The sequence below is a fragment of the Haemaphysalis longicornis genome, unplaced genomic scaffold (assembly GCF_048455015.1).
Source record: "Haemaphysalis longicornis isolate Haplotype H1 unplaced genomic scaffold, Haemaphysalis longicornis Haplotype H1 scaffold_8, whole genome shotgun sequence".
NCBI lineage: Eukaryota > Metazoa > Arthropoda > Arachnida > Ixodida > Ixodidae > Haemaphysalis > Haemaphysalis longicornis.
The window spans coordinates 109,352,133-109,366,427 of NW_027526445.1; the positions used below are offsets into that span (position 1 = coordinate 109,352,133).

At 47.8% G+C, this 14,295-nt stretch overlaps 1 protein-coding gene across 1 annotated transcript in view; it reads left to right on the top strand.

The window, feature by feature from the left end:
* LOC144148429 (microtubule-associated serine/threonine-protein kinase 3-like) overlaps positions 1-14,023 on the top strand; it is a 43,493-nt gene extending 29,470 nt beyond the window's left edge. The window contains exons 10-14 of the mRNA XM_077679962.1: positions 77-555; positions 1,352-1,478; positions 5,170-5,309; positions 6,821-7,168; positions 13,021-14,023. Of these exons, the coding sequence (XP_077536088.1) occupies positions 77-555; positions 1,352-1,478; positions 5,170-5,309; positions 6,821-7,168; positions 13,021-13,278 (1,352 nt within the window). The 3' untranslated portion in view covers positions 13,279-14,023. The remainder of the gene's footprint in view (positions 1-76; positions 556-1,351; positions 1,479-5,169; positions 5,310-6,820; positions 7,169-13,020) is intronic.
* Positions 14,024-14,295: the final 272 nt, after the last annotated feature.

Sequence of the window (14,295 nt, forward strand, 5' to 3'; positions counted from 1 at the left end):
AAACTAAACAGGCAAGGCCACCATTGCCTATCGGTGATGACCGTGAACTGAAATGCCTTGCTTGCGCTCCGTGCAGGTCGGGCTGCTGACTGGTGGTCGGCAGGTATCGTGATGTACAAGCTGATGACAGGCCGGGTGCCGTTCCGAGGGAAAACGAAGCAGCTGCTACGTGAGCGCATCATAACAGCGCCGCTCAAGTGGCCAAAGGCCGTGGAGCACCCGCACTCGGCCAATACGCCGGCCAAAGACATGACCTACCGGATGCTCAAGAAAAACCCTCTGGAACGGCTCGGATCGCGCAATTACAGCGACCTCAAGACGCACCCGTTCTTCGACAACTTCAACTGGAAGATGCTGTACGAAAAGACAGACCTGTGCGACATTCCCAGCATCAAAGATATCATGAACAGCGACGCTGAGAAGGACCGAAAGTCCGGGGACCCGGAGGACAAGCGCAAGCACTTGCAGATCGAGGACATGACCGACGTTAATGCCGAAAGTCAGAAGCCTCTTCTCTGCTACGCTGCGCCCAGCTTCAAGAAATTGATGACCAAGGTATGCCCCCATTTGGAGCTAAAACAGGTTATTGTATTCTGCAGAAGCTACGGCTCATCTTTAGTGGCGCTGCGCCAGCCGATCTACAGTGGGCACAGTCAGTAATCTAAAAAGTCAATAGCTGTAGCACCAAGCCGGCTATACCCTGTGCCCTATTTTAGGGTTCGTGTATAAATGTTGTTTCAAGTAGGCTGTGTCAAGCAGGGTCTTTAACCTGGGCATGCACAGGCGGTGCGATTGCCCACTTCCCTCTTGGGTGTGAGATATGTAGAGGTTGCAGAGAAGCTTATACAGGGTTCATACTGGCGGAGAGAGCTGTGACTGTTCATATCGTTTGTATATAGCATATTCGTTCTTACTGTACACCGGCTTAACAGAGTATTACAGTTATCTTTTTCTTCCTACACCTCACGTATCAGTTGCCCCTCACCGGTGTCCTTTGAAAACAAGGTATACGTCCAGTTGGGTTTAGTTTACGGTATCAGCGGAACAGCATAAAGTCATACAGTGGTACGCTTTTATTTGAGTGTACAGTATGGACCCAAGAGGACGAGCAATATTTACGACTCAGCCACAGGATCATGGCAATTCTTGTAGCGGGGAAATGCCAAATAACGCCCAGGTTATTTCATTGACTCTTTGTCGGAAAAGCAATTGGTAGTTCTTACAGCCATCTACTCCGGCATCCTTGTATGGTGAGAGTAAGAGACGCCATAAGAACATTAGAGCTTCTTTCTGTGGGTAAGGCGGACCCAAGGGATATCAAGTCAGTAGTTAATAAGCCTTCCCTTTGTAGGTGAGGGGGAGAACGGCATCAATCTCTGTGCCTGAGTCGTTTATGGAAAGTACCGGGCTGACTTCAACGGCCATAGACTACCAGGCAAACTCTCCGATGACCACGAGCAGAAGTGGAGCCTTGACCAGTGAGTGGAACTAGGAATCTTCTTACTTCATTGGTCACATGTATTTCTCCTTATGAGTGTATGAAGATGCTTTGTGGCACTCTGGTGCCGCCTATCTGTAGTGTTAGAAATCACGGTAGCTACGTTGCAAAGGGACCGGCGGGTGAATTCGGGCGATTGTCTTCTAAAGATTGTTTTCTTCTAAAGGTTGTCTTATGAAGCTAGAGGTTGTCTTCAATGATTGATGGCGTTCAATAATGACTCTCATATTCCTTAGGAACTGGCTAGTATAGTTGAACTCCGCTCTTACGTTCCTGAGTGCTGCGTTTTTCAGGCTGCTACGTTGTGCTTGTCTAGTCCCCGCGCAGCTCACATAGTCCCGTGTATAAAAATCCTCACTGTTACGTCGTGGCTCAGAATGCGTTCCCGGATCAATCGTCGCAACCTGACACGCCGAACTATCCCGGGCAACATGCGAGGATTGCCAATTTGACATTTGATGAACCATGGCCAGGCCTGGCTACGGAATTGACTGCATGAAGCCGCACGCGGGTACAATTCTTCACCACTAGATGGCCCTATACATGAAGGCAAGAATGGCCCTATATTACTTTGTGCTATCACCATCATTTCTCCGCTTAAAACGGAAGTTTCACTTCGGAATGCCGGAAGTGCGTGTTTGCCATGAAAGAACCCACCGCATGAGATGTACGCGCTCTCGTCGTCATCGTGCGCGACAAGTTTTGAGAACACCGTTGAAGTTGCTACCCCTAACTTTGTCGTGCCTTAATGGCGTTACGAAAACAGGAGACGCTTTCTCTTGAAGAAAACCTTGACGTTCTAAACGCAGTACACAAGCAGCGAGCGCGGAAGTGGGTCGACATCGCTAGTGACCTTGGACTGCCACGAGTGGTGTTTTCCAGCGGTGGAAAAAAGCGGCATTCCTAGATTCTAGAGTTTCTTAAGGTTCAAAAGCCAAAGTTGCAGAAATACATGGTTGCAAGTGAAAGCTACACTTTTTTCGTTCATTTTTGAAGGTTTCCTCACTGCTGTGTTTTCCCGGTTGTTACGTTTTGTTTCCCGATTCGGTGAAAAACGTATGAACTGGGTTCCACTGTACTGTTAACATTTTCCGAATGTTGCCATACGGTAACCTAACGTAAGTGAAGTACAGCTGCATATATTTACAAATACACCGATTTCCTGTCTTTAAGCCAAGAAACCGCCTGCGCAGAAGAAAACTGATGCAACAGTAACCATGCCTGATCAAATATTTTAGGTTTGGTCGACAGCAGCATCGGCGACGAGGCGGCAGGAAGCATACAAGGTAGTTCGCTTATGCGGCACTTTACCCACAGGGACCACAGACAAAACTAGACAAATTGCCTTAAAAAACACGCCACCTGTAACAAAAACACATTTGCTGGAACAGTGATAATTGAACAACGCTGGACTTTTTTTATCGCCGATCCCGAGACGAGAACCCTAGAGGTCCTGACTCCTCATTTCACCGGAGAGAGTGAAGGGTCAATACACTTAGAAACAAGATCTTGCTTGGAGATCACAATAATTTCTCGCGCATCAGTGTGCTAATCTAAAAACCTGGCTTTATGACATAGAACGTTAGGGCTGAAGTAATCACAATATTGAAATTGAGGTAAGCACATTTTTTTGTCAGAGGATGTGAATTTTTGCACTTGATTTTTTTTTGTAGTGAAAGTGTCACCAAGTATCGTTTATGTCCAAGTATCCTTTTGTAATCTACATGCACAATTTCGGTGCATGATTCTGTACTAGACTTTTCAAAACAGTTTGCAAGTTTAGTGTTTATTTGATATTCTGGGTTTGACGTGCTTTACATAATTTATGCAACTTCACTTTCAGGGTTGTCTTCCTAATACGATATAACGGTTTATTGTCGTAGTTGAGCCCACTGTATAGTTCTGCCAGATACATTTCGAGGAATAAATTGATGTTGATATTGATTCAATACGACGCCGCAACAGTCACCCGTGGACCTCGGGCATAACGTGTGGTCACTAAAATAACACAAATCATAAAGAGCGGGATTCCGAAGCTCTTTCCAACCAAGAAGCAAGGGCGAAGAATAGAAGGCATGCTCCACAGCTCTTTTGCAGCGTGAACAAAAAGGCACTGTTTTAAAAGCAAGAAATAAAAATTTGAACTGAAAACGTATGTGATAGCGTACTTGTTCAAAAAATAGTACACAAGAACCGTATTAAGCGGAATCCAATCACTTTATTTAGCACACCCTGACGTTGGTCATCTGTGCACGGGAGGATGGCAAAGATAATGTGGTGTAACGATCCTCCGCAGTTTTACACAGATAAACTACCCGCCTTAAAAAGCAGTTGCTATATTTGCTGATGGAAACATGTTCTATACATTCGAACTTTTGCGCAACTTTGAAAGGAAGGGTGACCCGCCGCGGTGGCTCAGTGGCTAAGGCGTTGCGCTGCTGAGCACGAGGTCGTGGGTTCGATTCCCGGCCGCGGCGGCCGCTTTTCTGATGGAGGCGAAAAGCAAAAACGCCCGTGTGTACGAGATTTCGGCGCACGTTAAAGATCCCCAGGTGGTCAAAATTAATCCGGAGCCCTTCACTACGGCGCGCCTCATCGCCTGCGTTGCGTCGGCGCGTTAAACCCTACAATCAAAATCAATCAAAGGAAGGGTGACTATCTAACGTACGGATGTAATTTTTGGCTTCAATTGATCCTACAGGTATGAGCGTATTGCGTGGCCTGAAAGAGCGAATTATAATTTAGTACAAACTTTGGAGAATTATTCCAATTCAAGGCACATCGCTAACGCAGTTATTGATCGTAATTGAAATGGTTCACGACAGCACATGAATGATCTGATCTGATTGTAGGGTTTAACGCGCCGACGCAACGCAGGAGATGAGGCGCGCCGTAGTGGAGGGCTCCGGATTAATTTTGACCACCTGGGGATCTTTAACGTGCGCCGAAATCTCGTACACACGGGCGTTTTTGCTTCTCGCCTCCATCAGAAAAGCGGCCGCCGCGGCCGGGAATCGAACCCGCGACCTCGTGCTCAGCAGCGCAACGCCTTAGCCACTGAGCCACCGCGGCGGGTAGCACATGAATGGGATACAGGCTTTTTAGTTAAAAACTTGCGGTCACCCACCAAAGGCTTATTAAAAGCGTAAAAAAGAGACGTTTCGGCTTCCGTACGGAAGCCTTGTTCACTGAGCAAATAAGCTCGAAGCACGAAGCTTTTTAAGTGTGCCGAATTAATCGCCCCAGGCATCTTGCATACGTCGGAGGGAGATTGCCGGCATTGTGGTTCATGGTTTTTGCTGTCGTTTGTATAATCAGGGACTCGAGATATCGCCGTGACAGCCATTTCTGTCACGGCGATATCTCGAGTGACAATAATGGGAGAGGCCTTTGCACTGCAGTGGGCGTAGATAGGCTGGTGATGATGATGATGATTTTCATCATTGCATTGTCTGTCACATTGCACAATTAGTCTGTCACATTGCAACACATGATCAGTCTCATGTGTCTCCTCGAAATTTTTTCTGCTTTGGAGCTATCGCCTTTGTTTTTTGAAGTTGAGTGACATGTTCTTCATATATTTCTTGGGAAGTCGTATACACATATCATTAGCCACGCGTGTATTCGTATTTAGTGGAATTTAAGAGTGAACTAAAATTCTTTGCCCTTAGGCATGGAATCCCGGGACACCGGCGCAATCGAGAAAGTGGACCTGATGCTCTACCGCAAGAAGAAATACTGCAAGTTCTGGGGCTTCGGTTTCTCCATGCGGCGGGTCAAGGGGGAGGAGAGCTTCTTCACTTACGTGGACGTGAGCGTTGTCACGTTTTTTCTCATCTGTAGCTGTAGTCCTATTAAGGGCCTTAAACGTCGTTGCGGCACCAAGAGCCACACGCACTTAAAAAAATGTCGTATCCGCATGACAGCGAAAATTTAGGAAGATGTCCTGCCTCACGTGGCGTTTAATATCTCTCTCCACTGCACGACACCCAACCACTTGTTAAAAAGTTTTTATCTCGATATAGTAAACTGACGTATTCCATTAGTTTCGCGCAGTTTCAAAGTTGCATGGTTGAAAAAAAGTAGCGATCGCCGACCAAAGGTTTATTTAAAAAGGTAAAAAAGAAGACGTTACGGCTGCTCTTCGGAGGCCTAGTTCAGAAGGATTGTCCAGAAGGAGTGAATAAAGCTTTGGTATGAAAGGCGAAATGTCTTTTTTTTTCTTTCAAAATAAACCTTTTGTTGGCGATCACAACAATTTTCAACTATAACTCTTTTATCCGACCAAAAGAGATTCCGTCAAACTCTTGATTGTACTTCCAAAGTTTATGCAATTGCCTTCCCTCAGCCGACATATAGGCTTTTGTTTCTGCGGCTTCTGTTAACGTGGCTTCGTTTGCGTAATTCGTTACAAGTTTTAAGAATTACGCTTAAAAAGAGGGCACGACAGGGATGAAGATGGACACCTCATAGTTCGCTCCTCTAATGTGCTACTGTAAGGACTTATTTCAGGAAAACTGCAAACTTCACCGTGCATTCTTTCTCCGTATACTACGGCCAGCGGGGACATCATAGGGTCGCACGTAGACAGACATGAATGATAGAATCACGCATGGTCAGATAAGGTGCACAAGTACAGCGTAGCCAGATGAACGTGACTAAAGGCAGCAAACCCAACGAATGCGCTAACACATGGGTGTGCGTCATGTACTGCAACGACTACAAGACAAGGATGCTGAAAACAAAACTTTTCTTTATGCTAAAAGTGCCGTTGTCCTGATTATCATAAGTACGGCGACGAAGAAAAATTTAAAGTCGGCCTAGATATCCCAGCTCAATAACAAGCGCAAGCTGTTTTCTTGCGAGCAATTTTTTCCGCACTCATTACCTTTAAACTCATCATCAGTACACAAACAACTGTTACGCGGCTGTGTAAGACCCTGTAGGCGCCAACTTGGGAGCTATCACGTATCGTGCCACGGGCTTCGGAGCGGCACAGAAATGATATGAAAGTGCAAAATCTCTAATGAAAGATTTGAAGGGCCCGAGGGAACATCAGAAATATTTCCTAAGATTCTGCTGTCTCAGAGAGTCTTGGGCACTTCAAGCTTACACTAGATTGCCGACTACACTGAAAAGGTAATTTGTGGTGCATGTTGCCGCCTCCACCCTGCGCGCATGAATTCAATTCGAGGACATGTCTTCAACCTATTCAAGTTTCTGGCAGTAGGACGTCTTAATGCGTCGTGGAAGCACTACAGGCCTTTCCTGGAAGAGCAGGAGGTGGCTTTGCAAAGAGCGCTGCCGGTCTTTTCTTCCCAGGCGGTGACCAAGGGAACCCCGGCCGACCTGTCCAAGGTGCTTCCCCTGGACTTCATCCTGCACGTAAACGGCACCGCTGTAGCAGAAGCTCCCCTTCCTCGGATAAAAAAGATGATCGGCGCCGCTGGTGACCAGATGGTGCTGTCGGTGATGGCCACAAGCCCGTACCGACTGCTGACCAGCCGCCGCGACATGCTAAGTATCATGCGTGGCTTGAACAGGGAGACCGCCGTGATCAAGGCAGCCTCACTGGGATGCGTCGGTGCCAAGCCGTATGGCGTCGGCATCATCGACGTCGATGTGTCTGACGACAAGTACAAGGACAAGGTCAAGTGCTTCATGATTCTGGTAAGGCCTAGCAGAAGACCGCTTTGTCTGCAGCCTTCCTGTTGGTTAACTTCATTAAACAGCAACAAAAAATTCCCCCACATTTCCCCGAAGGGGAGCATGAGAAAGTGCGAATGCACGGGTGATGCTATGAGGGGGAGTTTGTTGAAATTTGGTGGCATTTGCCCGTTAGTTACATTAACACCCCCGCGTGATCATGTTCGGGCCGCGACAGCCTCGCCTTTAAACCCTCGCGCAGCGCGACGGCAGGCGAACGAAGCGGGAGAGAAGGCGAGAGCGCGCAATGGCAGGCGAGTGAAAGGGGAGAGGAGGCGAGAACGCGCAACGGCAGGCGAGCGAAGGGGGAGAGGGAGGCGAGAACGCGCAAACGGCAGGCGAGCGAAGGGGAGACGGAGGCGAGAGCGCGCAAACGGCAGGCGAGCGAAGGAGAGAGGAGGCGAGAGCACGTGACGTCACGGCGAGCGGAAGGGGAGAGGAGGCGAGAGCGCGCGACGTCACGTGGCGTACTACGTCATGGCGCTGTTGCTACGCACGCTCTCCCCTCCGCTCCGCGCCGTTGCTAAGGGCGAGGAGGCGCGCGCGCGATAACACCTGCGGCTGAAGACGGACGGCGGCAGAAGCGTGACTCAGGGTAGCGTAAGAAGTGCAAGCAGCAACTGCTGAGGAACTGGGCCCCGGGCCATTGCGCCGCTCAAAACGCTATTTATTCCACTGCTACCTCTCTAACCAATGATAGTGATCATGTCCTATACAATCTCGTCTTCGTCTTTCCTCAACAGCAACAACAAAACCACAACAACAGCAGCAGCACCAGTAACAACAGTAACAACAACAACAACACTAACAACAAGAACAGCTACAACTGCAACAACGACGACAACAGCCAATACGGTGTCTCAGTGGCTAAGGCGTTTTTTTTTTTGCTGAGCCCAAGAACGCGGATCGGACCTCGGCCACGGTGGCTGTTTTTGTAATGGTAGCAAAAAGCGAAACCACCTGTGTGTCAATGTTTCGGCGCATGTCGATCCTCACGTGGTCTAAATTAATTGGAAGCCCTCCACAACGGCACGCGCCACATAGCTGAGGGGCAGATTTGACGGGCTAAACCTCACAATCAAATCCACAACTAAGATATGTGGGAACCCCAGGGACCATGGTAAATTCGAATCTTGCCCTCGATTGTATTCTCTTCGTCACCGTACTCGAACCTTCGAATTTCTCACAAGTGAACCTAAGCACGAACGTACGGCCTTGGAACGTGAATAAAAACACCTCATTGTGAACAGAAGGTGAGCTCAATAAATGACGTAGCTAATTTGTAACATAACGGCTCAGCGTTTCGCTACGCCTGGAGTTACCGACATCAAGAGGCAGTTGTGATCAACAATTCGTACCAGGATTCTGTGGTAAGACGTGCGAAGTGTCGAAGGGATTTAGGGTTTTTCTGTCTCGAAAGAAAATTACGACATCCCTGCTTACACGGCTTAAAGGGGCCCTGAAAGGCGTTTTGAGCACACTAAATTGACTAGCGCAATCGTTAGATTGGGTCGTCAACATCATCTGTGCCAAGTATTACTCTTTTACGCGCAGCGGAAAGCTCACACTTTTGTTGCAAAGTTTGTCACTTTTTTCTCACCCTTTCTTTCGTGTTTTTGGACGCCGCCATCTTCACATGTCTACATCATCGATTCCCAGATATTCGTCATGAGCTAGACATCCTGCCATTGGGCGACTTTTTCACGCGCTTCCGGCAAAGATATGAGTCGTCTGCTCAGCGTCGGCTCGCCGTCTGATCTGCCAGAGTAGTGCCGGAGTGCTTGGACATTTTACGAAAAACGAAACAAGTGTAAACAAACGCTTAACCGTTTGTATTGAATGCAACAGGGCCATAACACGACATGAATATTCTCTTACTTGAGTACGTTCCATAAAGAAAGCGTTGAAGCCCCGTGGCACTTCTTTCTTGCAATCGCAGAGAACGCCCTGAGCCGAAAGCCCGGGTTTGACGCATACATTTTATTCAACTTCCAAACAATCCAGCGATGCGTTTCGAACGAACACAACGTCACAGCATGCGTTGCAAGTCCGAACCGCGATTGACAGACGATGGGTTGCCTCCTCCTGCCCCTCGTAAATTCGGCACTCACCTCGCGCGCGGTTTGCGGGGACGAACAGCAAGTCACTTAACTCTGGCGCACAAGCCGAGATGGCTTTTCGCCACGCACACTGCACATACCCCATGCGAGGTTGAGTCGTACGCCACTTGAGAAAGATAATCCAGACCATGGGAAGCACTATCCACCCGCAGAAGCATAACGTCGCATTTCATCGCGAAACAAAGGCGTCCACAACACACACACCATCGCCTCCTGTAATGCCAAACGCATCTCGCACTTCCAAATGGGAGTGAGTAGTATGCCTGCAGTGCCCATATGCCGTGAGGTGGGGCCCCAAGCTGAACCGGGATCACGCAACCGTAACTGACTTCTAGAGCGGTTTGTGCCTTGTTGCCAGGGCAACCGATGTTTGATATTGTCAAAGAAATGGTGCTCGCTCCAGCGCTAGAAAGCTCAGAGCCGCGGCGGAGCATGTTTTGCCAACGTTGCCGCTCTCCACCACGCGTCGCCCCAAGCTGAACTGGCGTTTTGTGCACGGGTTCTGTATCGGTTTAAATGTCTTTTTCACATGCCGCCGGCAGGAATTACCACCGCCACAAAGTAAGACCCGGCACCAGCGGGGCCACATCTGATACGGCGCTTTTTGCATAAACAGTGCGCTGTGCATCCAAGGGAGCGAGCGCAGGATCCTCCCCGTGCGGCTGCGAGTTCGCCGCCGATAAAAAGTCGCGTGCCGCCGATAGCAAAGTTCTGCAGCAACGTACACCGCGAAAGGGCAAGGCCAGGCCGCCGCACACGTGGGGCCAGATTTTTCGTTCGCTTTTCCAGCCTTGAGCGGTGTGCGAGATTCATGGTTTCAACAAAGCTTGCCCGTAGCAGACGGCTGTGTGAGCAGCGCAATAGCGGAAGTACGTCACCGCCGAGGAGCGCAGCATCACGGGAGGCAAGGCTCGCTCGCCGTCAACAGCGGAGAGTGAGTTGAAAAGAGGAGGAAACGCGGCGCGACGATAATGCACGGTTTTTGATTTACGATTTCTCAGCTAATACTCATCGCTTCAACAAAATTCTTACGGGAGGAGATTGCTAATACATTGCTTTATTTGGTTACATGTACATCCACGCATCGGCGGAAGGTATTTCAGGACCCCTTTAATATGTGGCCGCGAGAGCATGCGGCGGCGGGGTGCTGCTGACTTAGCGCGAGAGTGCAACATTTTCAGCGGTGCTGGCGCTTGGCCGCTCGGCGCTATCAATCGTTCTGAATGCACAGATGGCTGTAGTGACCGGGCCCGAAATATTCTGGAAGGTGTTTGCAACCTTCGTTCCTAATACTAATTGTAATCCTAATGATTCCTTATCAGGACACATTTAGGTTCCCCGTACTCATATTCACCGCCCTCCGTTGGTTTGTGAAATACTGGCGCAAGCTTTTACTCTTCTTCTCCCGTTAGGCGATTCGCGTCTGCCCTGTACATCTCTATCGGCGTTGTCAATTCGATTATTTCCCACTTGTTCGTTCACACTCTTTCATGGCCATTGTGGCCTTCATTATTACTGGCATGTTTCATATTCCAGAAGGGTATGCTGACGGGCCAGTTGGTACATTGTTAGACTAAGAAAAACAGCGCAAACGACGGAATGAAGAAAGGTAAGACAAAGGCCTGTGGGTTTGTCTTACCTTCCTTCGTCTCGTCGTTTGCGCTGTTTTTCTTAGTTGTTTCATATTATCCTTCCAGTTTTTTTGTCGCCCCGAAACATGATTCGAACTTCACTGCTTCGAACGACCCCGCATTCCTCCATGCGTTGATCTTCCATCTGTGCCCGAAGGGAAAGCGGCTAGCGTTCTCTAGTTAACCTTTACGTTTCTTGATCTTAGGCGTAGCGCTGCTTTTGAAAACGAGAGTCCTGGAAGCATTGACTCCCTAAAATCCTCGCACTACCTAATATTTACTTTACGACCCCCCCCCCCCCCCTCCCGATCCTCAAATCGAGTATTATTCTGAACGCCTTTCCAGTTCATTTCTGGTAGTTTTGATTTGTTCCACGTGGGTTTTAAGCTAACCCGTTCTTCCTTTGTACATACCCTTAAAACGTTTGCTTTCCTTTACTCTCGGTATTTTGTGGTACTGTATCGACCCCTCACCACTGCTTGTATCGCTGAAAACTGCACCCGATTTAGCTGAGCATTAGCCGTTCGAAGCGCCATCTATGCCACGCTCCGCACTGAAATTTCCTTTGGAAGCACCTGACGAAGCTGTCGGTACCTCTTCTACGTAAACCCTTGTCTGTACGGAGACATCCCAACTGGCCGCGTAGGACGAGCTGGGATGTCTCAGTTTTAGCATCGGCTTGGCACTCCTGTAAAAAGGTGGCTCTAAATTCTTGACATGGTCTTACTAAATTTATGGTTAGGAAAATATAAACTTTTCTCACAAACGTCTTAGCAATAAATTTGCTTGAGGCTTACACAATTCACGAGGAGTGAGCGTAACTGCTCGGCGTGTTTGGTGCTGCCAGACAAAGACATTTGAACCCTATGGTGGGCTCTTCCCTTTAAGAAACTGATACACTAACATTTGATTCAAAATTCAGCTTAGCGCTACCTCCCCAGCACTCTCCTGTAAGTTCAGTGTATGCTAAAGAATATACACGTGGAGCCAGCGATATGTTTCAGAAAGACGAGGTCGAAGAATCTGCTCAACGCCGTGCTCAGGCGCGTTTGTTCAGCGAAACTGCAGAACGCCTCCTGTATCAAAGGTGGCACCGCCCGGGAATTCCGTGGACTGCAATTGTAGCTACCGCTAGTGGAGTTCCTATTTTCCCTGAACCCTGTGTTTTAAAGCACATAGCAGTAGAAATCCCTTCGAAATTGTGCAACTTGGCGCCTTTATTGAACAGTTCCAACTCTACTGGTGCTGGCAAGCTAAAGAACCATAGCTTCCCATAAGGTACTAACGTGTGTTAAGTCATGCAATTTACTAATGATTTGTGTCGCGCTTGTTGGTGGTATTCATCGTTTGAAAGATTTCGTTTTGGGCTAAACGCCAAAATGGGCAAGAAAGAAGAATGCCTATATATAAAGTATCACAATCATATAAACGAATACATTCCCGTCGGTGAGTGAAAGTTTCGAGCGATAGCTTGTTTAGAAATCTTAGAATCGGGTTGAACGGGGGATTCCCTGCCATGGCAGCCGCTTTTCTGATGCAGGCAAAAAGCGAAACGCCCGTGTTCTCAAGATTTTGATGCACGAAAGATCCCCACGTGCTCAACATTAATCCCGTGGAGTCCTCCACTACGGCGCGCCTCATCGCCTGTGTAGCGTCGGCGCGTTAAACTTCAGAATCAATCAATCAATCAATGAATCAATCAATCAATCAATCAATCAATCAATCAATCAATCAATCAATCAATCAATCAATCAATCAATGAATCAATCAATCAATCAGTCAGTCAATCAATCAATCAATCAATCAAATACTTATTAATGAAATAAATAATTATTTATTAATTGAACAATTAAATAACCAATCAATTATTCATCAATCAATCATTCCTCATTCGATCAATCAATCAATCAATCAATCAATCAATCAATCAATCAATCAATCAATGAATCAATCAATCAATCAATCAATCAATCAATCAATCGACTGATCGATCAATAAATCAATCAATCAAGGGGACTACGGCTTGAATGCCCATTACGGTTCCAACGCGTTTCGATGCTCTCAGTACGCAGACGTGTCCAGCGCCAACGGCAAAAGGGTCTTTCCGGGCGACGTGTTGGTGGAGATCGACGGGGCTTCGGTGGAAGGCATGTCCGGGCCTCAGGTGGACCACTTGCTCAGCTGCGGAAAGCCCGAGATCTCGCTCTCCGTGGTGCCGCTCTCCCCAATGCGCAAGAAGCGCCTGCTCATCTCCAGGTACCAGGAGACAGTGATGACGGACACCAAAGTGCTATCCAGGTCCACGGCAGCCGACATCGACTGAAAGCCGTTGCCCGCCATTTCTGTACAACGGCCCATCTCGCTGCACTCGCTAAAACCACCCCGTATGCGGGCTGATTTTGATGAGATGTGTGTGAAATTCTATGAATAGTTTTAGTGAAACTAAGTGCAAGCTGATCAGAAACGCATGTTTGCTCTTAGCAGTTTACGCACCAGCCACTTTATGTACTGCCTGCCATTCGTGCGCAGTTAAGAATTTCAAGATTTTTTGTTGTATTACCTAAAACCGCGTACGTGGGCTCATGTTTATGTGATATCTATGTAGAATAGCACAAATAGCTTTAGTGAAACGTAAGTGTACACCGAGTGGAAACGGGTTTTCGAATAACCAATTTTCGCACAAGCCACCGTTTTTGTACTGCCCGTTTTTCGGAACGGCTGACATTTTCTTGACAATTTTGGTGACTTTTCGCCGTACCCACCAAAGCCGCGTATAGGGGTTCATGTTTATGCGATATGTGTATAGAATACTACAAATAGTTTATTGAAATCTGAAGCGCAAACCAAGGTGAAACGCGTTTACGAGCTCACATGTTTACGCACACGTGCGTTTGCTTGATATACGTTGCCGTGCGTCGCAGTGTTGTCCCTATTCGGACTCTTGTGATAGGAACTGTGTATGTGAATCAAACAGGTGTTGGGTATTTGCGGTGAATGTTTGCCTGGGAATGGACCGACTAACGGAGGTATGCACGGTGGCGTTCGAAATCTTAGATCCATCTGATTGAGCTATGCAGCCTGTTTTTGTGCTTGCGATGCTCGCAAGATGAAAACTGGCAGAATGTGTCAGAGCGCACAGCGCTATTGCGCGGGGAATTTATTTGTGAGAGCAAGATTTCTTTTTTCGCTGTGCGTTTTACAACCACATTGTTAGGTAAAGCGAAGTGTCGAAGTTCGCGACCCCTAATTGTGTTTTTGAGGTTTGAAGCGTTGCCCCGTTATTCGTGTCACGAACTTCTTCATGTGGAAGAAAAAAAAAAACAGTCTCGAATTATTTCTT